Source organism: Loxodonta africana, chromosome 23 (assembly GCF_030014295.1).
Source record: "Loxodonta africana isolate mLoxAfr1 chromosome 23, mLoxAfr1.hap2, whole genome shotgun sequence".
Taxonomy (NCBI): domain Eukaryota; kingdom Metazoa; phylum Chordata; class Mammalia; order Proboscidea; family Elephantidae; genus Loxodonta; species Loxodonta africana.
Window position 1 is genome coordinate 70,000,869 of NC_087364.1, and position 25,420 is coordinate 70,026,288.

Sequence of the window (25,420 nt, forward strand, 5' to 3'; positions counted from 1 at the left end):
AAACAGCACCAGAATTAATAAGTTTGCAATTTGTTTTTCTCTGCAGAGGGTGCACTGGCGAAAGCCATCATAACCCAACCTTCCTTAGGCCTTACAGGAACAAAGGTGTCTGTAAATCATTATCACCAGGATGTAGTTAGTAGCAGATACATCAATTATATGTTTATATGTTATCTCTTGGATACTGCAGAGAAAATAGGATGCAACTCAATCATACCATCGCATTAATACCCGTCTTTGAGATTCTTCGAATTCTTATGCAGGAAGGCTTTTGGAGTGGAGAGCTGGCTGTGAAGCACTTCAAGTGCTTTCATAATCCAATTAGGGCACTCTGGGCCAGGGGGGACCTTTCTCCAACATGGTACTCTTTGAGAAAAAGCAATGTAACAAATTTACAAATATTCAAAAGAAACACACAGGAATGTTACCCTTTTTTTTTTTTCTTTTGGATAGCTTTTAGAATCAAGTTTCAAAGTATAGAGCTATCGTTATCAATTGTCTGCCTGGTCGGAAAATAGCTCTTCTTATCTTGAGAGGGAACAAGTGATGATGTTTTACATTTTTTAAAGCGGCTACTTGGGGACAGTGTCCTGAAATTCTTCGGATTTTCATTTTCTCTGCTGAATTCAGTCAGAAAATCAATTCATGAGATGATTCTGTAGGATAACGAATCCTGAGGGAAGGCTGTCGCCAGTTAATGAGGTCCATATTTTTATATAATGAAATTCTTCAAATGTAATTTGTCCGCATTATATGCATTTGTAGATTATCAGTGTATTTTTGTCCGTGAAATTTAACAAAAGTGAATTTTACTGGCCACTGATCTTGTTTTACTGAAATAAGACTGTTTTTGTTCATTCCAAATAAGGTTGTAAATTTGACCTCTGCTTTTTTCTGGGTAATTATAGTAGGTTGTGTGCAGTGACATATAAACATCTCAGTCACTTTCTGTAGTAAACTTTAAAGGTGCCCATGAAAAATGCGCTATCCGGAAATACATGTTAATTCATAGCGATATAATGCAAAGAGGAGTGATATTTACTGGCTCTGTCCTCCAAATCCTAAGCTCCTCTTTTAGTCCTCTATGCTAAATTTCTTATTTCTACATTTTTAATAGAAATTAGAGTGCTGATCTGACTAGGATGTCATATACTGAATGAGATTATGTATATGTGTGACTATGTTTATTGTAACAATAATTATTATAGCACAAAAGAAACATGTTTTAAAAAACAGATACATTCTTTTTCCAGCCTGGCCCTGACCCAATAAAATGAAATTCAAGTATTCCCTTATCCTTGTGCAGTGGTTCTCAGCTGGGAAGATTTTGTTTCCCAGGGGACATTTGGCAATGTCTGGAGGAGACATTTTTGATTGTCACATTTTGATTGTGTAAGTTTTACCTTTGTATCCCTCAGTAGAAATTCAAGCTCAGCATAATCTCACTGCACAGGTCCCCCTGCGTCCTGCTCCTGCTGCTGCCTTGCAGCCGGTGGCCAGTGGAGCAACATTCGATCAGCTGCTGCTCAAAACTGTTGGTGAACAGAGCTTGCCCTGGACTCTGGCTCCTGACAGGCTATGGATTGCTAATACCTAGAATGTATGAGTGTCTTCCTGTTGTTCTTGGTCAGCTGCTCTGGGCAGGGATGGGGCCAAGGATCAGAGATTTCACTTCAGGCCACTTCGTCAGGCAGGAACCATGGACCTGCAGAGCAGCTAACCGTGGCAATCAACTCAGTTTATTCAGAGGTATCGTTAGTTTTAGCATATCAGTGTCATTTATGATGTAGTCCTTCTTCTCCCCAGTGAATCAAACTGCGTATTAAATAATCTATCACTTTCTTCTTAGTAAATATTTGTATGTTAGTACAAAGGTTTTGCCCTAAGAATATTTGTGAGGTCACAGGAGAAGTGCACCCTGTAGGCCAGGGTTTCTCAGCCTTGCTGTTATTGACGTTGTGGACTGGATGATTCTTTCTTTGGAGGGAGAGGGGCTGTCCTGCGCATTGTAGAATGCTTAGCAGTGTCCCTCTCACTATGTGCCAATAGCACTCCCCAGCAGTGACAGCCAAGGCATGTCTCCAGATATTGCCAAATGTCCCCAAAGAAGCAAATGGTCCCCCAGTTGAGAACCACGGTCCTAGAAAAGGGGAATAATTGAATTTCATTGTATTGGGTCAGGGCCAGACTGAATAAAGGATATATATTTATATATATGTATATATTTTTTTATATGATTCATTTGTGCTATAATAATTATTGTTGTGATAGCCATCTTATGTAGTATAAAGCTTTACTCCAGAGTTCTTTTCCATACTACACAGACTCTGGGATCATCAACCTTTTCATTCCCATCAGAGGGAAGAACTAGCTAAATTCTAATGTCCCTTCTAGTCTAAAAAGAGTCTATGATTCTATTCTTCTTTATTGTTGGGAAAAGAAAATAGATTATTCAACGTTATCTTAAAGAACAAGGTCCATTTGTCTGTGAGTTTAGGTGTTTTGAAGACAAATATAATTATGACACAGAACATTAAACTTCAGGAATTGAGAACTGTGAAATTTGAAATGATGCATTGTTAAAGAGGAAAGTTGTCATGCTATGGGATACTTTAAAAACTGAAGGCGAACTGTTAGAATTCAGGTAAATTAATGCTGCTAAAGAATAAATATGTTTCACAAATTTCTGGGAACAAAATTGTCCTTGTTGTTGTTAGGTGCCCTCCAGTTGCTTCTGAGTCAGTGACCATGTGTACAAAAGAACAAAGACTACCCGGTCCTGTGCCATCCTCACAATTGTTGCTGTATTTGAGCCTATCATTGTAGCCACTGTGTCAGTCCATCTCATTGAGGGTCTTCCTCTTTTTCACTGACCCTCTAAATAAAAATGAAATCCTTGAGAACTTCTATAACTTCTGTATTTATCATGATGTTGCTTATTGGTCCAGGTGTGAGGATTTTTTTCTTTATGTTGAGGTGTAATTCATACTGAAGGCTGTGGTCTTTGATCTTCATCAGTTAGTGCTTCAAGTCCTCTTCACTTTCAGCAAGCACGGTTGTGTCATCTGTATATTGCAGGTTGTTAATGACTCTGCCTCCAGTCTTGATGCCACATTCTTCTTCATATAGTCCAGCTTCTTGAATTGTTTGTTCAGCATACAGACTATATAAGTATGGTGAAAGGATACAACCCTCAGCACACCTTTCCTGATTTTAAACCACCCAGTATCCCCTTTTTCTGTCCAAACAACAGTCTCGTGATCTAGGTACAGGTTCCTCATGAGCACAATTAAGTGTTCTGGAATTCCCATTCTTTGCAATGTTATCCATAATTTGTTATGATCCACACAGTCCAATGCCTTTGCATAGCCAATAAAACACAAGTAAACATATTTCTGGTGTTCAGTGCTTTCAGCTGAGATCCATCCACCATCAGCAGTGATATCTCTCATTCCATGTCCTCTTATGAATCCAGCTTGAATTTCTGGCAGTTTCCTGTTGATGTACTGCTGCAACCAACCGTTTTTGAATGATCTTCAGCAAAATTTTGCTTGTGTGGGGTATTCGTGACATTGTTCAATAATTTCTTCATTCTGTTGGATCACATTTCTTTGGAACGGACACAAACGTGGACCTCTTCCAGTCAGTGGGCTGGGTTGATGCCTTCCAAAACTTCTTAATGAGTGAGTGCTTTCAATGCAGCATTCCTTTGTCGAAACGTCTCAATTGGTATCCCATCAATCCCGGGAGCCTCGTTTTTTCCAGTGCCTTCGGTGAAGCTTGGATATCCTAATACCATCAGTTCTTTATTATATGCTACCTCCTAAAATTATAGAAAAAAAAAATCCTTTTTGATACAACAACTCTTGTATTCCTTCCATTTTCTTTTGATGCTTCCTATGTCATTCAGTTTTTTTGCCCATATACCTCTTTAATATTGCTTGAATTTTTCTTCAGTTCTTTCAGTTTGAGAAATTCAAAGCATGTTCTTCTCTTTTGGTTTTCTAACTCCAGGTCTTGCATGTTTCATTATAATATTTTACTTTGTTTTCTTGAGCTGCCCTTTGACATCTTCCGTTTAGCTCCTTTACTCAAGGTGGATTAACCAGTAAGCACAGTATGCACTGGCTTATAGTAAGGTGGGCATGGTGAAAACCAAGTGAAATTGTACAGTACACATTAGTAAGTAAGCACAGTTAAGCCCTGGTAATACAGTGGTTAAGAGCTCGGCTGCTAGCGGGAAGGTCAGCAGTTTGAATCCAGCAGCTGCTCCTTGGAAACCCTATGGGGCAGTTCTACTCTGTCCTGTGAGTAGGAATTGACTCAATAAATTCAGGTGAGTTATACTCAAGGTTGTACTTTGGCTCTTGTGGACTTGTTTTAATTTTCTTCAGCTTCAATTTGAACTTGCGTATGAGCAGTTGATGGTCTGTTCTGCAGTCCTCCCTAGCCTTGTTCTGACCGATGAGCTTATCCATTGTCTCTTTCCACAAATATAGTTGATTTGATTCCTGTGTATTTCATCTGGTGAGATCCATGTTGCTGTTTATGTTGTTGAAAAAAGATACTTTCAATGAATAAGTCATTGGTCTTGCAAAATTCTATGTGGGATCTCCTGCATCATTTCTATCACCAAGGCCATATTTTCTAACTGATTCTTCTTCTTTGTTGCCAAGTTTTCCATTCCAATACCAGTAATTGTCAATGTATCTTGGTTGCATGTTTGATCAATTTCAGACTCTAGAAATTGGTAGAAATCTTCAATTTCTTTATCTTCGGCATTAGTGGTTATCGCATAAATTTGAATAATAATCATATTAATTGGTCTTCCTTGTAGGCATATGGATATTTCCTATCACCGACAGATTTGTATTTCGGGGTAGATCTTAAAATGTACTTTTTGATGATGGGTTTGATACTGCTCCTCTTCAATTTGTCATTTCCAGCATGGTAGACCATATGACTGTCCAATTCAAGATGGCAGATGCCCATCCGTTTTAGCTCACTGGTGCCTAGGATATTGATCTTTAAGCATTCCATTTCATTTTTGGACAGCTCCCAGTTTTTCTTGATTCATACTTTGTACATTCCACATTCTGATTATTTAAAAAATGTTCGCAGCTGTTTCTTCTCATTTTGAGTTGTGCCACATCAGCAAATGAAGTTCCCAAAAGCTTTACTCTTTCAACCCCCTAAGGTCAGTTGTACTTTGAGGAGGCAGCTCTTCCCCAGTTGTATTTTGAGTGCCTTCCAACCTGAGGGACTCATCTTCCAACACTGTTATCAGACAGTGAGCATTCCACTACTATTCATAAGGTTTTCACGGGCCAATTTTTTCAGAAGTAGGTCTGCACGCCCTTTTCCTAGTTTGTCTTATCTGGAAGCTGTGCTGAAACCCGTCCACCGTGGATGACCCTGCTGGTATTCATCATACCGGTGGCATGGGAGCAAAATTACTTATTAACAAAGAGAGACGATCCCCATATCATCTTTAAAGCATTTTTGGCAGGAGTTCTATCCTGCGGCGGTTCACTAGATGCTGCTATATGTATTTCCTTGAACTACCATGTAACATTTCTTTAGAAGTGTCTTCAGTTCCAGATTCCACATTTCTGACTGGTTTCTCCCCAGTAAGGTGAATTCGTTCTTGAATAGATCACAAATGTGTGATAGGCCAATGGAACGTTTAAAATTGCCTCTGGAAAACTAGCTTTCAGTGAGCTTGCCAAACGCTGCGTCTTACATGTGCAGAAGCAAAAGTGTCATCATCAGCTCTCACACATCCCGTGAGATGTATTTGCGGTTTACGTTAACTGTGAAACTGTTGTCTGCTGGGAGCTCTGCTTTATTTATTCTAGGTAATAGGACACTTGCAACCTATTAACAGTTGTAAACAACTCTTTCAAGTACATCTGACCAAGCAATTATGAAATGTATTTCTTAAACAAGTTTGCAGGATTTCATCAGGAAAATATGGAGATTAGGTAACCAGAAGAAGGTTCTGCATAGAAAAAGACATTGCCAGCATTATAGACCCCAAGATTCAAAACTCCAGTGGGGGGTTTACTGGATATATTTTTAAAATATAAAAATATATATTTTAATGTATTTTTAAAAAGTGTTTATTCGATGAATGCTTATTTAGTGAAACATACTTACCTTAAGTGAGAGTAAATAAACTCAGAATCAAAGGGAGGGGGGAAAGGATGGATTGCGGATAGATGGATGTATAGATGGTTGATAGATGGATAATGTAGGAGGTCAGGTTTGAGTGAGGCCTGCCTATTAATTATTGCTCTTATTTTATTTTTCAGCCAATGTTTTCAGTTGCACCAAGCTTAGCCACCAATGCATCAGCAGCCTTTAATCCTTACCTGGGACCTGTCTCCCCCAGCCTGGTTCCAGCAGAGATCTTGCCCACTGCACCGATGCTGGTTACAGGGAATCCCGGGGTACCCGTGCCTGCAGCTGCTGCAGCTGCTGCTCAGAAATTAATGCGCACGGACAGACTCGAGGTAGGAAATGACGGGTTGGTTTCTTCCTGGACTCCTTTCTAATCCACTGACTATATTCGCTTGCTCTTGCCATGGCCTAAAAAGGTTAAAAAAAATTCAAAGCAGAGATTTTGGTCTGATGTTTGGAGCGTTTTCCTAGAATATTTGTGTACTAAATTTGTCTAATGTAATATTTATATTTATTTTATTATTAAATTTGTCTAATGTAATATTTATAAAAGGAGCCTTAGTTGGCACAAACAGTTAAGTGCCCAGCTACTAACCAAAAGGTGGGAGGTTCACGTCCACACAGAGGTACCTCAGAAGAAGATCACAGCCATTGGAAATCCTGTGGAATGTAGTTCTGCCCTACACACTGCAGTAATCATGTGTCAAAATGGACTCAGTGGCAACACTTTTTTCTCTTTTTCTTAATGTTTATAAAAGTCAAGGCGTGCATTTGTAGGACAGTGATAAGTGCTTGGATTCTGGAGTCAGACCACCTGTTACTTGACTGTGCCTCAGTTTCCTCTTCTTTAAAACAGTGATAATAGTGTCACCTACCTCAAAGAATTAGAAGTGTCTGGCACATAGTAAAAAAAAAAAACCCAAACCTTTTGCTGTAGGGTCGAACCTGACTCAGAGCGATCCTATGGGACGAGGTAGAACTGCCCCACAGGGTTTCTGGGGAGCAGCTGGCAGATTCGAGTTCTTAACCACTGCACCAGCAGGTCTGGCTTCTTAAATGTTTATAGTTGTTTTTGCTCTCATGAACAGAAAGTTCTATCAGTCCGCTAACCCTTGGTCTCATAAAGATGTTACAAAGATGATTTAGTTACTATCTATAAAGCATTTTCAGATTTATTATTGCAAGTTTCCTCATAAGCCTCTGTAATATTTTGGTTAAAATAGCAAGGCTGTTTTGTTTGTGAAGTAATGCTCTTATAAAAATTTTAAAAATAGGAAATCCCACAGTGCTCTAAGTCCTAGAGTCAAGGATAATTAGATACATGCGCCTTCCTGTTGCTACATGAAAAAAAAATGAACATTGTAAGTCTTAGTTTGAAATGGCGGCTAAGAGTTCCAGCATGCCTGTGAATTAACGGACTTGGTAAACTGTCGACGTGGGAAAAATGGGCAACGTTACAGTACATGGAAGCCGTGAAGGCTGACGTTGGTGTTCAGCTAATGAATAAAATGACCTTTTACTCTTCTCCCTGGTTAGGATGTGGCAATACTGAGTGCTGAGAAGTTTTGCATGTATTAATTACTGAGAAAACGGCAAAATAAGGCTGTTGTGTGAACATAATTGGCTCCAGTGACTTATTAGTTTAGCAGGAATTTAGTGAATAAATATCAACTTCTTATGAAGTTCTATTGGCGTGCCTTACAAAGGACCTCACATTTCAGCATGTTTATGACTGCGACCACCTTTTTGATGGTACTATCCCAGCTAATACCTGCTGAGTGTTTAGTGCACACCGGACACGGTGCCAGCTTTTTACCTGCATTACTTATTTAACCCTGACAACAGTCTCATGTGGAAGGTGCTCCATTTTAAAGGGAAATACATTTAGGTGGAGAAGTGTGAAGTCACTTGTTCAAGATCATGTAGGTGGGATGATCCTGTAGGGTATAAACTCAGAACTCAGTTTTTAAACACTCTCCAGCAAGTGGTGACACAAAGAGGAGGTGGTACAGTTTGGCTCCCGTGTATTTTTAGAGGTTTTTGTCTTTGAGGCTTATTTCTGACCTTTCATTGAATGTTTGCAAAAAACCAAAAACACACCCACTGCCACTGAGTCAATTTCAAATCATAGTGACCCTATAGGACAGAGTAGAACGGCCCCATAAGGTCTCCAAGGCTGTAAATCTTTACAGAAGCAGACTGCCACATCTTTCTCCCGCAGAGTAGCTGGTGGGTTCAAACCGCCGACCTCTTTAACCACTGCGCCACCAGGGCTCCCATTTGGTACCATAAATAGAACTTAGAAGGACATTGAGACCTGCCTGTGAGTGCAGTCACCGTAATGTTTCAATGGAAGTCAGTGAAACGCACCACTGAGGCAAGCCCTCTGTGGATGGAGGGCTCAGCTGTGTGATCGAGGTCCACCTTGACCTTTGGGTGGTTTGTTACTGTGCTTACTCCTGAATGGCTAATGGCTGTTTGCAGACAAATTTGGAAGAAATTTTAAATATTTTAAATGTATTGGACGCTCAACATGTGAGGCAGTTTCTGCCACTGTCCCCACCCCCAGTCCCCGACCTTTCCGGAGTAAACCCTCGGTTTTTAATGCATAAATGTCAACTGATTAATGGGAACTAAGTAGACAATCTGAGATGGACTTTAATGAATTAATTATTAATAGGGGATGATATTCAAAAAGCTGAGAGAATGGAGACTTCAAAAGTCTGAGCTATGTGGTCAGAGCCTCTGTAATCTTCCAGAAATTTCAGGTTGTCTGTAATTTGGTTATCCTTCGTATAGCGTTTAATTGAAACGAAGCCCTTTCAGTTTTGTTTTTCTTTTTGTGAGGAGCTACTTCACATCTCTTGCCTGTTTTCTTTTGCTCTCTGGTTTTCATTTTCACAAGAACTGGCTACTGTTGCATGGACCGTTATTTCCCTTTGACCTGAATCCACTTATCTAAACGCCAGATAGCAGTGTAGCTTCCTGTCTTATTCTCTTTAATGGGACCTGATCCGATGTCCCAGTTACAACCTGTTAGGATATTTGCAGTATGAAGCTAAGAGACATGTCTTTCTGCTCTCGCTTGTGATTTTATACATTCCTGTCTTCAGGTTTTTAAGGAGCCCTGGTGATGCAGTGTTTAAGCGCTTGGCTGCTAACCAAATGGTCAGCAGTTCAAACCCACCAGCCACTCAGAGGGAGCTTCTGTAAAGATTTACAGCCTTGGAAACCCTATGGGGTAGTTTTACTCTGTCCTGTAGGGTTGCTGTGAGTCCGAATCTGACTCAACAGCAATGGGTTTTATCTTCAGGTTATTTTTCTCATGTTAATTGCACTACAGAGCCCTGGTGGCACAGTGGGTAAGAGCTCAGCTGCTAACCAAAAGGTCGGCAGTTTGAATCCATCAGTCTCTCCTTGGAAACCCTCTGGGGCAGTTCTACTCTGTCCTGTAGTCTCACTATGAGTTGGAATCAGCTGGACGGCAATGGGCTTTCATGGGTTAATTGCACTACATGTTGAAGTCTGAAAGACATGGCAATAAATGCACACATTTATTTACTGGTTGGCCACATGTTTAGTTATTTTGAGTTTAAGTCTATACTCTATTTTTTTTCTTCATCAAACCTTGCAGCACATTTTAAAATTTTTACTTCCTACTGATGTGACATTTTTCCAATTCAGGTAAAATATTAGACAAATCCTCTTGCTACTTTTTTCTCTCTTTTTGCTACAACTTAAGCTAAGCAATAAAGAAATTAAAAGTGCTATGGATTATCAGCTTTCTGGTTCTTATATAATTGCTTAGAAAAACGGACAGATATTTACAGCATCCGATATGATACTATAGAAATATTTCATTGGAAAACGGGAATCAAAGGAATAGTCCCAACCGTGTGGCTAAGTAGGTAAGTGAGCTTCGGTCCGGCTTCACGTGCTCTCTGGTCATTATGTTCCTCGTCCACAAATTTAGAGGATTTATACCTCAACATTCCTAAAATCACCGCTAATTAGAACATTCTAGGGTCATTTAGATCCTTTTCTTGCTTTTGATACCAGCTGCAAGCTACTGAAAGATTGAATTAAACATAGGCATACTCACACATTTTATGTCAGTATTTATGATAGCTGATTTTGTTGGGCATCTTTTAAAAGACTTGTAGTCACATAATTTCTGAACTCTAAAATCTAGGCTTCATGGTTTTCTTTACAGAAGAGTAAATATCTTAAATATCAATCCCTGGAATGTAACTTTTGAAATTTCTTTTTATGACTTGGGGGTCCCTTTCTGTAATTTCCAAACACCAATTTATTTTCAGTGATTATTTTAAGAAGTTACTAGAATGTATAACCAAAAAACCAAACCAAACCCAGTGCCATTGAGTCAATTCCGACTCCTAGCAACCCTATAGGACAGAGTAGAACTGCCCCATAGAGTTTCCAAGGAGCGCCTGGCGGATTCAAACTGCCGACCCTTTGGTTAGCAGCTGTAACACTTAACCACTATGCCACCAGGGTTTCCACTAAAATGTATAGGTACTGGAAAAGGCTATGATTTTTAGTCCTATCCTTGCTTCAGTGGAAACCCTGGTGGCGTAGTAGTTAAGTACTACAGCTGCCAGCCATAGGGTTGGCAGTTCAAATCCGCCAGGCCCTCCTTGGAAACTCTACGGGGCAGTTCTACTCTGTCCTGTAGGGTCACTAGGAGTCGGAATCGACTCGACAGCACTGGGTTTATCCTTGCTTCATTATAAGGAGTTGGCAATTAGAGAAACCACTGAGTTATTTTTAAGACACACAGTAGTCATGTATGCTACAGAAAGAGTACAGGAATTCATGCATTTTCTGCTTTAGTCAGCAATGTCCATTGGAAAATTATTGAACACTTTTCAACTTAAAGACGTTGTAAAGACTACCTTTGAAACCTTTTCAGTGCTGTCTTCTCAACCACAGAAAAAGGTCCACAACAGAATAGTGCCAAGCTCATAATTGATGCCCAGTAACTTGTTCGCCATTTAAGTCTCAGCTTTCCATCATTTACTTCAAAGACAGTTATTTGTAGCTCTGAAGGAAAAATCTCACTCCTCTGACACTTAACATTCTCCATAGAGGTAAGGTGCTGAGAACGCTATGCACAGCTTAGTGAAATATTTGAGGTAAACAGCAATGATTATCAAGGTAATTTATATCACATAGCAACATTAATCAAACAAAATACAAACCAGCAGCTGCATATTTCAGATGCCGATAAAGACATTAGGTTGGCATGTGGTTAACGTCATCATTTTTACATCAACAGTCTAGGTAAGAAAAACTGTTCCAAACAAGCTGGGCAAACAGCTTGGCTGCAGATATTTTCAGTTGGAGTTGGCTTGCTTTAAAATAAATTCTTCCTTTTTTTTTTTTAATGTTTTATTGTGTTTTGGGGTGAAATTTTACACAGGCAATTAGGTTCTCATTTAACGATTTCCATACGTATTGTTCACTGACAATGGTTACATTCTCATTATGTCCGTTTTGGTGGTTCTGTTTCTGTTAGTCTAGCTTCCCTGTATCCCCATGCCTTCTCACCTTTGTTTTGTTCTAGGGTAAATGTTTGCCGTTTGGTTTCATCTAGACAATTATTTTGAGGAGCACAGTATTCACGGGTGATATTTATAAAATAAATTCATCCTGTGCTGAAAGTTTTATTCTATAGTACTAAAGTAACCATGACACAAGTTTTTAATTCAGGCTAAAAAAAAAAAAAAAAATGCTTATATTGCTTAATGACTCAGAAGAGTCTAGTGACTCTTCGTATAGGCAGAAAAAAAGATGATATTTTATTGACTCCACAAAAAAAGAGCATCTGAGGATAGATAAGGATTAGAGTCAGCAAAAGGCAGGCCTAGATTGGGATTTTTGTAGGAGTTTAATGGATTTGGCATGATTTACTGAATATGAAAGACTTTCAAAATATTAGAAAAACAGATGCTCTCGATACAGGAAGGGCTTACTGATAGGATTATTTTAATTTTATGTTTTTGTAGGAGGATGTCTGGTCACTTTTTTTTTTCGATTTAAATTTCTCTAGAAAGTGAAAAATGTTTTCAAGTGTGCACACAAATCTATATAGTTAAAAAAAAATCTTTAAATAAATATTTTAAGGCTTTAGAACACCTCTTAAAAATATAGTAATATCTTCATTTAAAACAGTTAGTTTACTATAGGAGCCGTGGTGGTGCCGTGGTGAAGCATTTGGCTGCTAACCAAAAGGTCAGCAGTTCAGATCCATCAGGTGCTCCTTGGAGACCCTATGGGGCAGTTTTACTCTGTTCTTTAGGGTCTCTGTGAGTCAGAATTGCATTGACAGCCATGGATTTGGTTAAAAATATAATTCTTAATTTCTGTGATTAATTTGAGTTTTGTTTTAGAAATGATAAAGTTGTGAATTGTTAAAAATAAGGTAAACGCCAGTCTTGGCTTGGCTATTCCCTTTCCGCTGTTCTTCCACTAATTTCTTCCTCTAAATAAAAGCTAAAATGTCCCCCTGTCTTTGCAGTTATTTAGGAAGGGTGATAAAAGTAACTGTAAATTTGAGCATTTTGTCACATTGCTAAGGTTGTTTCAGAGTTACTTGTATATTCTTGTCCTGTTGGTTTGTCAGAGAAATTAATAAAATGAGTACCTGGAAGTAGATTTAATGGGAAGTTTTCCTTTGTCAGGAATTCCTATACTTTCCATTTGACTTTCTTTTTTTTTTTTTTTGTTGCATGAATTCAAGTAATATGTTCTTAGTCAATCACACATAGACATATGCCTGGGTTTTTCTGGCCTAAATGATGGGTTTGGCCTCTAGATTTCAAGGAAAACTCACATAGATTAGTCCCATTTGATCTTAACATATCCTACGAGGTAGCTAAAATAAATATCATTTTCTTCATTTTTCAGGTGCGAAAAATGAAGTTCAGATGGGTTGCAGTTCTGAAGTTAGGGAATAACAGACTGAAACTATCATCAGATGTTTATTTCAGGAATAATATAATCAATTTCCTGAGATCATTTTTCCCTAATCACAAAAATTTTTTAAATGCAGAGATTTTAATCCTTTTTAAATTGAAAGTACAGATAATATCTTTGCAGTAGATTATATATATATTCATGGCCGGCAATGCTGTGAACACTTTAATAAAACCATTGAGTATCCAGCATTTGTTTTTTAAAGTATTATATTAGCTCTAACTTAATGAAAAATAAAGTTGATAGTGTTTATTGTTGAGCAACATATAAGTATATGTCATAGAATAAGTTTCTTAACACTGTCGTTATTGAAATGGACTGGGTTCCTGTTCCCTGTTAAAATTAGCTCTCTGTTCCTGTTTTTGAATGTTATTCTCCAAAGACAACTTAGTTAATTTTACAAATATGATGAAGACAAAACATACTGCTTCAAAGGAATCTCTCCTTAAAGAACATGCTAATGGCTCTTCAATTTTGAGTAAGTTTAAACATTGATGCTAAGTTCTCTAGAATCTCAATGTCTTGACTTGCAGAACATTGCTGAATGTAATACTCTTTATAAAAGCAATTATTTTTTTTGACTACAGGCAGTCCCCTAGTTACAAATGAGTTCCTTTCCTAAGTCTGTCTTTAAGTTGAACGGTGGGTCATTAACTACAGGTTGTATGTATGTCAGGTGTTCATAACCCGGGGACTGTCTGTATTTTGAAAGACGTGTTTATAAAGAAATAGAGATCAAACAGCAGCTGTTGATGTAAACTAGACATATATTGTAAGCAATCCGTGCATAATCTTATTCAGTTTTCATGACTCTATTAAGTAGGTGTTAACGATGTCTTCATTTCGTAGAGGACAAAACTACATCTCCAAGATAATAAGAGAATTGCCCAAGATTCCATAGGTAGTCAGTGGAAGGAACAAGAACCTATATTTTCTGACCCCAAACTCTATCCTCTTCCCACTATACCACAGCTATTTGGTTAAAAAAAAAAAAAAAGCGTATACAATTAATTCAAATTTCTTTGGGAAGTTTTTTGATTATTTAAAGTTTGTAATTATCTTGTAGGTGTTTGTCTGAAAATGGAACTAAGTACTTAAATGTTTCCAGTGAGCATCTTCATTGGAATGATGATTTTGAATGTAAACCTTACCTATGGTCCATTTTTAAGAAGTTTATAAAACTTACCTGATTTACACAAAAAATCCTGCCTTAGCAATGATAGAGGACACAACAAACATATTCTTCTTGATTGAAACCTATTATGTGTTTAGATAAGTAGATGGAATTATTTTAATCTAGATTTGAAAACCTAGATTAAAGCTATAGAAGTACTTCTATTTGTTGACCCAGTAATATAATTTCTGCACATTTATCCTTAGAAAAATGATTAACAAAGCTTATAGTAGGCACAAATCTATTCTTTAGATTTGTTTAATATGGGAATATTGGGAATAACCTAGATGCCCTCTGAAAGAGTTAACTATATTATGCACATCTATTTGATGAAATTTAATGCCGCCATCAGAAGTGATCATTCTGGGCTCTGTTTAGCAAAATGAGAAAATACTTACCCTTCAGTGTTGGGCCGAAGGTCATTACCTAGTAGCTATACTACAATTAGAGCTATCTGAAAATGCATTAATGCAGAAGACTGGATGAAATAGAAAAATATAACAATGTAATGTTAGAATTTTCAAACTAAAGGCAATTTGATTTTACTTTGTGTTCCAGATTCTCATATAGTAAACTTTTTTTCTTAAACAATTTTTCCTTCTGATCTGAATCATGAAATTACATTTGTTGAAGCTGTATTTGTCAATTATAATTTGGTAATATAAAATTACATCCAAAAGATTACTTTTGGGGATCAGATAAAGGTTTCTTGAGTTTATCAGAGACACAGGCAAAACCTATATTCAGCACTAGAGGCACTGACCCAGTTTATTGGTTGGAGCCCTGTTGGTACAGTGGTTAAGAGCTCAGAGCTTAGACTGCTAACCAAAGGGTGAGCAGTTCAAATCCACAGCCGCTCCTTAGAAACTCTATGGGGCAGTTCTACCCCGTCCTATAGGGTTGCTGAATTGGAATCGATTTGACGGCAGTGGGTTTTTTGTTTGTTTTTTTTAGGGGAAAATGTGTTTCAAAAATGGAGTCCCTGGGTTGTACAAGGTGTTAAAACAAAAGGTCAGTGGTTCAAACCTACCCACAAAATGCCTAGCCATCTGTTTCTGAAAGGTCACAGCCTTGAAAACCCTATGAAGTAGAGTTCTATTCTATAACACATGGGGTCTCCATAAGTCAGAATTGACTGTAAGGCAATTATTTTGAGATTTTTGTTTTTTGATGTTTCAAAGCTTTGGGGATAGGTACCCAACAATTCTACTCTGTCCTATAGGGTCACTATGAGTTGGAATCAACCCGACTGCAGTGGGTACCCCACAATTCAGATGCACGTCTAGTTAATGCTTGCCAAACTTTCCCAGCCTCCTGGTCTCTAGCTGTCATCGGTACAAGTCTACATGAGAGGTTTTCTGCTTCTTCTTTATCTTTCAACTCTAAGAATAGTGTGAGAATGGTGATTTCAGCGTATTTCTTTTGGTACCATATCTTAAGTCAGAAGCAATACTAGGCAGGGGGAAAAAAAGCTAAAATTAAAACATTAAACAGGCAAAACCAAATATCATGCAAAAGGAGTTGGTTAAACTTTTTGAAACCTCAGAAAAGGCTGACTTGGGGACAAGCTCTTCCCCAATTCTTAGTTATAAACTTGGCTTAGACATTTTTAGAACTCCCCTTGAATACATCCCATGACAGAATAATCAGCAACAGTTGCCATCTGGTCAACTCCAGCTCACAAAGACCCCATGTGTGTCCGAGTAGAACTATATTCCATAGGGTTTTCAGTGCCTGGTTTTTTCAAAGTAGACCCCCATACCTTTCTTCTAAGACACCCCTGGTGTGGATTCAAACCTCCAGCTTTTCAGTTAGTAGCCAAACACATTAACCATTTGTAGCACATAAATAGCATAAAGTTGTGATAAACTGAATGCCCTTAACCTGTGCAAACACACACACACACACACACACACACACACACACAGACACACAGCGAGTGGAGAGAGATGAGAGGAATGAGAAAGTGTCTTATAATGAACTTGTCTTATGCAACCTGAATTTAAAGTCACATTGCTGAAAATAAAAAGAATATTGAGATAGAGAAATAAAAAGTTAAAATCTACCCCAGCACGCTGGTTATATTTTGGGAGGATGAAGCTCAAATTTATGGAGTCATCACCGACATAATTATTTTTTGGAAAAGAGCAAGCTGTGAGTTTAATCGTTGCCCAAGAACCGACAAGTAGACAGTCTAGCTTTAGATCTTCTTTCTTGCCCATGTGACCAAGAGGATGGTAAACTAAAATAACAATGTTGGTTCACCTGCTGCTAGTTCCTTTGGGAGAAGATTCGAGAAAGCATGATCGCTATTTTCTGAAAAGCTGAGAGCAGCAGGGCCATATAAACCTTGTGTAAGTTACTGTTGGATGAGGCTGCACTGACGTATGTTTGCTTAAAATCCTTTCGTTACTACTTTTTTTTTTTTTTTTGATGGCATGTGTTTTCAGTATTGGAGTGCATGCTTACCGAAAGTGTTTACAGTTTTGGTTGGTGACATGGATTTTGAGAAATATGATCTGGTAATACTGTCCACCAATGAGGCAAGTGGCCCTGCGGCACCACCAGCCTGTGGCATGACAGTATGCCAGTGGGAACTAGAGAGAGAATTTATTACAGGCACCTTTCCATTGGGTTACATGGGAAACCTCTGGTTTTCCGAATATGACACAGAAAAACCAAAAGAAACCCATCAGGCCTCCCTAACTATTACACAGGAAAGCCATAATTATGCTTACAAGCCTTATCTCACAGAAATAAAGGAAAAAAAGGCAAAAGTTGACAAAACTAATGCATCCAGGAAGCATTACCTAATAAAATGCTCAACCTATACAACAGTGAGGCCCCAACTCTGGTTTGCTGAGCTTCACACATTTCAAAAGGGACCCACCTTGGCACTATATACGTGAGAACCAGAATAATGCCTTGCCACTGAGGTCCAAACCAAAAACCAAACCCAGTGCCGCTGAGTCAATTCCGACTCATAGCGACCTTATAGAACAGAGTAGAACTGCCCCTACAGAGTTTCCAAGGAGCGCCTGGCAGATTCGAACTGCTGACCCTTTGGTTAGCAGCCGTAGCACTTAACCACTACACCATCAAGGTTTCCCACTGAGGACCAGAGCCATAAAAAGAGGCTGGCGTACTGTTTATGCCAAAGGTAACGAAAGGGTTACAAAAAAGTAGTCATTTTATGTCATAGTATAAATTTAGCGCATGCGTGCTCACATGCACATATACATATGTACATAAAAAGGTGTTATTCTTGTTTAACTCAGGCGTGTCTCTCTCCCTGTCTGTGTTGGTGGGTCTGATTTAGTAAATTTGGTTTGGGCCTGGGAACCCATGTTCTGGAAGGTTCCATGCCTGATTCTGATGCCCAACCAGTGGCAGGGGATGGGGGGGTGGGGGTGGGACACTTGTGATGGATGACAGCTGGGTTTTCAAAATATAAACTCTGGATTAACTTGTATTATGTTCAACAAGATAAATGCAGTAATAAAGAATCACTACCTTGGTCATCTTTGTATTCTTAGTGTCTCAGAATATCTGGCACTTAGTAGTTACTCAGTTTTGTTTTTTTTTTTTAATTAAAGAAATTGAATGCGTGATGGATGGAGTTGGCCCATTGCTACGTATGTAGCCAGATGAGGGCTTTAGCTAGCTTTAAGTTTCCAAATAGGGCAATCTGTCATTTAAGGTGTAGCATGTATAAATTACAGCGTCCTTAGGAAGCACTTAACCTCAATAATAAACCAAAAAAACAAACAAACCCAGTGCCTTCGAGTGACCCTGTATATAGGACAGAGTAGAACTGCCCCATAGTTTCCAAGGAGCACCTGGCAGATTCGAACTGCTGACCCTTTGGTTAGCAACCATAGCACTTAACCACTACACCACCAGGGTTTCCTCCTCAATAATAAACCCAGAACCCAGTGCCGTCGAGTCGACTCCGACTCATAGCGACCCTATAGGACAGAGTAGAACCGCCCCATAGGATTTGAAAATCAGGGAAAAAAACAACCTAGATTTAAATGTGGTCATTTTTATTTCACATATCCAATAACCTTTGCCTTTTAAATTGTAATGGCTTTCATTTCCGTTTCTTGCCTAACTCTCTAGAATAAAGTGCTCGGTGTCTTCACTTGCCCAGTTTGTGAAAAGATACTTGAAAAATAGAAAGTTTCCTTCAAGTATGAAGTAGGAAAACAGCATTATTAAGAGAAGATTCTATGTTTTAGGTGGCCCTCTTGTGGTAAAAAGGCAAAACTCTCCAAGACAGAGAGTGCTGGGAGCTGCCTCCTGTCAGCAGGCACAATGATAAACTTCATAGTTTAAGAGTCAGATTAAATTGAGTAGATGAACGAGAAAGAACCCACGTTCACCTTATCCCGAGGGTCCCCGTGGCAAATTAATAGATGTAAACTAGACATACTGTAAGAAAAACCAGTCTTTTTTTCATCTGTTTCACATAGCTACCAAGTAAATCTTTAATGACCAAAACAGAGCTCCTGGAAACATTTTAGTAAAAAGCTACAACATTTTATGTTTAATAACTTTCATTTGGAAGTAATTTCCAACTTTCAAAAAACTTGCAAAAACAGAACCAAGAGTTCCTGACTATCCTTCGCCCAGCTTTCCTACATGTTAACATTTTATTTTGGGTTACGGTATCATTTACAAAACCGGAAATTTAGCATTGATAACCCTGCTGTTAACTCACCTGCAGACATTAGTTCAATTTCGTCGATATCCTCTCACTGGCTCCAAGATCCACAATGCATTTAGTCTTCTCCAGTCTGTGACAGTGTCCCCGTCTTTGTCTTTCATGACCTTGACACTTGGGAAGAGTGCTGATCAGTTACTGTGTAAATGTTTTTGTCTAGGTTTGTCTGCCGTTTCCTCAGGATTAAATTCAGGTCATGGATTTTCAGGAGTGATACCACCGAAGTGATGTCTGTTTTTGTCAGTGGGTCATATCAGGATGTTTCATTACAGCTCGTGACAACTGATGTTCACTTCGATTACTTGGTTACAGTGGTGCCTACCAGGTTTCTTCACTGTAAAGTTACTGTTTTTTCCTTGGGCATATCAGCATACTTCTAGATAGATGCTTCCCCATAATTAACGTCATAAATGCATTTTCTTTCTTGCGGGCATTTTACTGAAATGGGGTTATAATTTGTGCACTAAGCTAGGAATCGCTCAAGTTATTTTGTGCTTTGTTTGCAAGTTATCTTTTCCTTTCATCTGTAGCCCTCTAATGCTGCTCTTCCCTGTAAGTTGTAATCATCAGAGAGGAGCTGTCTGTCCGTGTCCGTGTCGACTGAACCTCCTGCACTTCCTAACCTCGTAGGTGTGTCGAGAGTACCAGCGTGGCAATTGTAACAGAGGAGAAAATGATTGTCGGTTTGCCCATCCTGCCGACAGCACAATGATCGACACCAATGACAACACCGTCACCGTGTGCATGGATTACATCAAAGGGAGATGCTCTCGGGAAAAGTGCAAATACTTCCACCCTCCCGCACACCTGCAAGCCAAGATCAAGGCTGCCCAATACCAGGTCAACCAGGCTGCCGCAGCGCAGGCCGCGGCCACCGCAGCTGCCATGGTGAGTGGAGGCACTGGCTCTCTCCTTCTAGCTAGCAGCCCAGAAAGCAATGTGAACAACTCTTATCTGACTACATGCTATTCGTTTATTAACTTTTTTTTTTTTTTTTTTTTTACTTTTTGCTAAAGATATGTTTGTTCAGGTATCCCAGACAATGCGTAAAGAAGTTACCGTTCACAGAAGTGAGGGCAGCTTCTCACCTGGTTCAGATTGCTCGTTCTCATGGCCTAACTCTTCCTACTCTGTCTGATTCTGGATGTAGGGTTTCCGAAGTTTCTGCTTTTCGTAAAGAGCCACCTGTCTCCTTCTCAATTTAACGACACTGCCGTTTTCAGCCCTCTTATTTCCGTGTGCCATCTAATCAGCCATTGTGGTCCCTTGGTGTGTCCTTTTGCACATCAAGACTCTTCTCTCCATAGATCTTGCTTTTAACAATGACGTAATCTGGAACTGTTTAGGAGAATTTCTCAACAAAATTGTTTTTAGCATTAGCGACAAGATGTTGAGCTCTGTGCCATCTAGATTGCCTTGGATAATATGGTGGCATAAACAGAATTGCAAAACTAAAGAAGCTTGACTATGCTGTTGTAGACAATAGTGTAGAAAGTAGCGTAGAAAGACAATAGTGGTCAAGTAGTTAGAAACTGGATCACTTAGAACAGATTGTGAGCTATATTCTTAAGGTAAATTTTAATGTGATCTAAATAGCTGATTTTAATGAGTCTATTCTCTGTTCTTTGCTTAGCTGTTTTAATGTTGTCCTTTTTTTTTTTACATGAATACATGACTTAATCATGAAAATATTCATAAAGACATCACTGTGTGGTATTTCAAAGCACAGTCAAACAGTTTGAGAGAGGTCTTTTCTGTGTTTGTTTCTGGATACTTGAGCAAAAATACAGAAGGCAGACTCTCTCCTCTCTTCCTGCCACTCTTTTTTTTTTTTTCTGTTAGAGTATCTTGTTTGTAATTAACTACAAAGAGGAGTTATCCTCCCAATAACAACTCAGTAGTGCCTCTATTGTGCATGCTTAGTCTTGTTATTCGTTGTATATGGCATTCCGATGATTTGTTTTTTTATTTGTTTTTTCTCACCTACCCAAAATGCACTGCTGCCCCCATGATGCACCTCTGCTTGCTGTTTATGTTAATGCGCTTGAACCCCACTGGCCCATTGCCATCATGTGCTCGCTGCCTGCTAATTAAGACTCAGTCGGCTGTCAAATCACTGAAGCGACCCCTCGAGGCAACCTTTGACCTGGTACTATGACCTTTCACCTTTTAGCTTGGCATGTAGCTTTATTGTAGATACAAGTTTTTTTTTGTTTTTGTTTTTTTTAAAATCGATTTGAAAATATATATTCTTTTTTCTGTTATAAAGTTGTAAAGTACAATGGAAAACTGAGTGTGGTTTCCTGACAAAATCAGTAGAAAGACTTTAATATAAGTACATGGATGGATATCATACAGTGAAAGATTCCGAAAGCCCAGCAGCCCACATTCAGTTTAACTACATTGTAGAATGTTCTAATGAAATACCTGGAGGGCATTAAAAGTGTAATTTTGACTCTATATTTATGTACCTGTTCGGTTAGCATGGCTTTAGTGATAGAATTATTTATATTTAATATTTATAGTTCAGTATATAAGAAAAAAAACTTGCATGCTTGGGAACATTTGCATGTCTAGGTAGATCTTGGGGGAGGAGCAGAATGGGGTTAGTTTTTAGTTTAGTTTTATCCGTTTCAGTCACTCTGTACAATTAACTATTAACATTGCTTTGACTTGTCGATCCTCATGGGCAGTGCCGCTTTTCTTCTTTTCCCAAATCAGTGGCTTCTCAGAGAAAGCCTGAAGCATTATGGGACTTAAAACACTTTAACCCATTTTAACATGTGCTCTGTACTAGTGGGGGTTTGTTTCAGACAAAAATAATGCTTCTTTCAAAGCTTTTATCTTGCTTATTTTTTTCTTGGATGTTTTGTTTATTGGATTCCCTGCCCCACCCCCTCGGGTAGTTAAGTGGTCTGCTGCTTGCTTGCTCATGCTTCCTAACAATTGTAGCCTTCAACTGATTTTTCTTTTTTTCTTTTTCTCTTTTTACTGGTATTTGTTTTTTATACCCATTCACTAAACAGGGAATTCCTCAAGCTGTACTTCCCCCATTACCAAAGAGGCCTGCTCTTGAAAAAACCAACGGTGCCACCGCAGTCTTTAACACTGGTATTTTCCAATACCAACAGGCTCTAGCCAACATGCAGTTACAACAACATACAGCATTTCTCCCACCAGGTAAGGAGTTTGGGTTTATTAATGAACGAATTGGACAATCCATATAGAACTCTACTGGTAGCGCAGATAAGCCATGCCCCCAAATTACTTTTAGTCGTAGTAAGATGTAAGGTAAGGTGGTTGCAGTGGAAAAGTTTTCTGAAGGATCTCCTGTGGTTTTCCTTAAAAGCTAAGAATTTTTAGTATAATGACATGGACTGAAAGTTCAATGATGTTTTATATATTTACTTTTGTGTGTGTAATTTGGAATTGAAATATAGTTCTCTTCTCTCTCTTTTTTTTCCTCTTTCCTCGACACTGTTACATGTCTGTCAAGCTATTTTATGATACTTTCCTGCTGTAAGACCCCTTTGCCTTCATGATTGTGTAGAGTTAATTTGAAGTAAATGAAATGACACTTTTCAGTTTCGATTTTTATTTTTCGGCCTTCTGGCTTTCAAGGTGGAGAATAAAAAAGTGATGATGGGTTGTAGAGCTCTTGAAAAATGCTCAGATTGGTGCCAATCAGTACATCGCTTCAAATTTTATTACTCCTAAGCTAATATTGAAATAGCCATGAGTGCTCAGATCTGTTTACATTCATTACTGAGTTTCCAATTCATGGCTTCATTTGATTTCAATTTAGTCACGTAAAAACACTCTACAGCCATTCACAAGGATTTAAAATTTCAAAACACAGAAAAACCAGTCATTTACTTACCTGGAAGTTTACTATTTATACTCACTCTGATTTCATTGCAGACAAAATGCATACTAAACTCCTTTTAATCTGGAATTCAACTAAGAAGAAACACGATAAACCCATTTTCTGCTTAAAAAAAATATATATAAAAAAAATACCATGGGTTCAGGGATGTATTTAATAAATTAATTTTATTTCTGTAAATTCAATTAATAAGTTAACAACTAGGTGTGTATGCCACAGTTAAGTTTCTGCCACCCTATTATACTATATTGAGAATCTGTACCATATATTACGTGCATATTACATTCACAACTTCCATAACTTCTTATTTTTGAATCATGAACAAAAGATTATATTCACATTAGTTTTTACTGCTAAATACAACTTTTTATACAGGATGTATTTCAAAATTGGCCATCTGTATATAAAAATATAGGAACATTTCATTAACTAAAAGTATCCCACTAGTCAGAATAACCTAGGTAAAAAAAAAAACCCTAGGTAAAATACTTGCGTTCATAAAATAATATCAAGTTGCAGTTTGTCCCTATTGGAAAAAACATCAAGTCGTTTTGATCTGTTAGTGAATTCTTTGTCTTCGAAGGGAAAGGTACACATTTCTTTTATGTTTTATAATACTATAACTTTTTTGGTAAACATTTATAGTTTTTCAGAGATTTCCAGAAATAAAGTTTTTGTTTTCATACGGTGTCTTCAACAAACAATCCATTGATTTTTCTATAGTCATATCACCAGACAAGTTTCAGGGGACTGCAAGTGACGACCATAATCTCTTTGAAGAAATTAAAAATTATTCTTGTCAGTTGATTTCACTGGATAAGACATTACTGTTAGAAATGACAGCTTCCCTATTTAAAAAAAAAAATCAAAATCATACCTGTCTTCCTCCATATGTTATTTAAGGAAACCTAAAATAATCCATCTTATCAAATGGATTTTGCATTAGTTTCTCCAACAATATTCAAATGACTGTGGGCTTTTCTAAATAAGCATAACTATTAATTGCATGATATTTATGACCCTTTATTTATGACACTGGGCTGTCTCTAGAATGGCTTTTAGTCTGTGATTATGGCAAAGCAAAAGGTGGTAGGTAAAAGTCAAGGCAGGGAAAAATGATAAACACATTCATAAGTCAGAGTCAGGCTTATCCTTCTGTTCTAGAAATTAAGCATATTAATTTAAATAAAATGTGTCGGAAAACATGGAAATAGGCTGAAAATTTTAAGATACGTTCGCATTTCCTCTTTGATTTATGATTCACTTTGCATCAGAACTATTACTCTGTTCTCGATATTTGTAATCATGACCATAGGGAATTATTGCAGGCGTAATATAAAGCCCTTTATTTGTAACCCAGGTTTAAGGGGTATAAGCTGTAGGTTGACCTTTTTCAGTCATATAAGCAGAAGTGTAGGTACGACTTCCATGATTCATTACAAGTATTTTCATTATTACATAATATGTGCCTGTGTGCACAAAAATCAACCCAGTAACGTTAAAAGATTGAAGCGGACCGCCCACCTTTACATCTGCCAAACCACTTTGTCAGCCAGCTAGAAAGGAAAGAAGTCTGATGCAGGGAGTATAAACTCAGATGCCTCAAGGACCAGGCAAGAAAGAAACATAAATGAGAAGGGAGAGATAAATTGGGTGCTCTGGGGTCTGGGAGGCAGTGGGGAGCAGAGACCCAGTGTAAAGGGGGACGGTCGGTGTTCAGCCTCAGCCTCACGTGGCCCCAACGGAATACCACACCTTTTGTGGCTCCGTTTACAGCAGAGTCTGTGGGAATGACGCCGTCCAGGGCTGGCCATGTATCCCTGTCTTCTGTTGCTGGATCTTCTGATTTTTTCCCAGATATTCTAGACATTTGGATGTTTATAGGTGAAATCTCCCAATTTTTTTAATTTGGAAAACTAGTTCAATTAAAAAAAAACTTCGTAGAATAAAAGGGAATTCATCCTGCCGCAAATTCATATGTAATCTCATGTATAATACCTGGGAGAAAGGGACGTTGGTTGTCCGGAGTCTGGATTATTCTGCAGGAAAATAATACGGAAGATCAGAGTATATGTAATAAGATCAGAGCATCCCATCTGGCCATATTATAATAATTTGGAAGGTGTATTATCAAGGCCTCATTAGGACGGGGAAGAAGATGAAAGTCATTTGTTTTTTTGCAGTTTATGATTTTAGAGCTCTATCATCTGTTGCTTTCTTTAGTAATCACGTCAGGGAGCAACTCATGGCGACCCCATGTGTGTCAGAGTAGAACTGTGTTCCATAGGGTTTTCAACGGCTGACTTTTCGGAAGTAGGTTTCCAGAACTTTTTCTGAAGCACCTCTGGGTGGACTCAAACCGTCAACTTTTTATTTAGCAGCCAACCACTTAATCGTCTGCACTACCCAGGGACCCTGAACTTCAGGGATAGATAGGCAGGCCTATTTCATT

General features: G+C 38.4%; 1 protein-coding gene across 20 annotated transcripts in view; it reads left to right on the plus strand.

The window, feature by feature from the left end:
- The window catches only part of MBNL1 (muscleblind like splicing regulator 1), a 213,003-nt gene that overhangs the window by 172,257 nt on the left and 15,326 nt on the right, over window positions 1-25,420 (plus strand). For 18 of the 20 annotated variants that reach the window (XR_010319158.1, XM_023555388.2, XM_023555373.2 and 15 more), the window contains 4 exons: window positions 6,315-6,515; window positions 19,713-19,970; window positions 21,178-21,231; window positions 22,109-22,262. Coding sequence is in view for 19 of the 20 variants with exons in the window: in XM_023555388.2 (XP_023411156.1) it covers window positions 6,315-6,515; window positions 19,713-19,970; window positions 21,178-21,231; window positions 22,109-22,262 (667 nt within the window). In the remaining variant the exon portion in view is untranslated. The remainder of the gene's footprint in view (window positions 1-6,314; window positions 6,516-19,712; window positions 19,971-21,177; window positions 21,232-22,108; window positions 22,263-25,420) is intronic. The other 2 variants (XM_064275615.1, XM_064275616.1) reach the window with 1 other exon arrangement.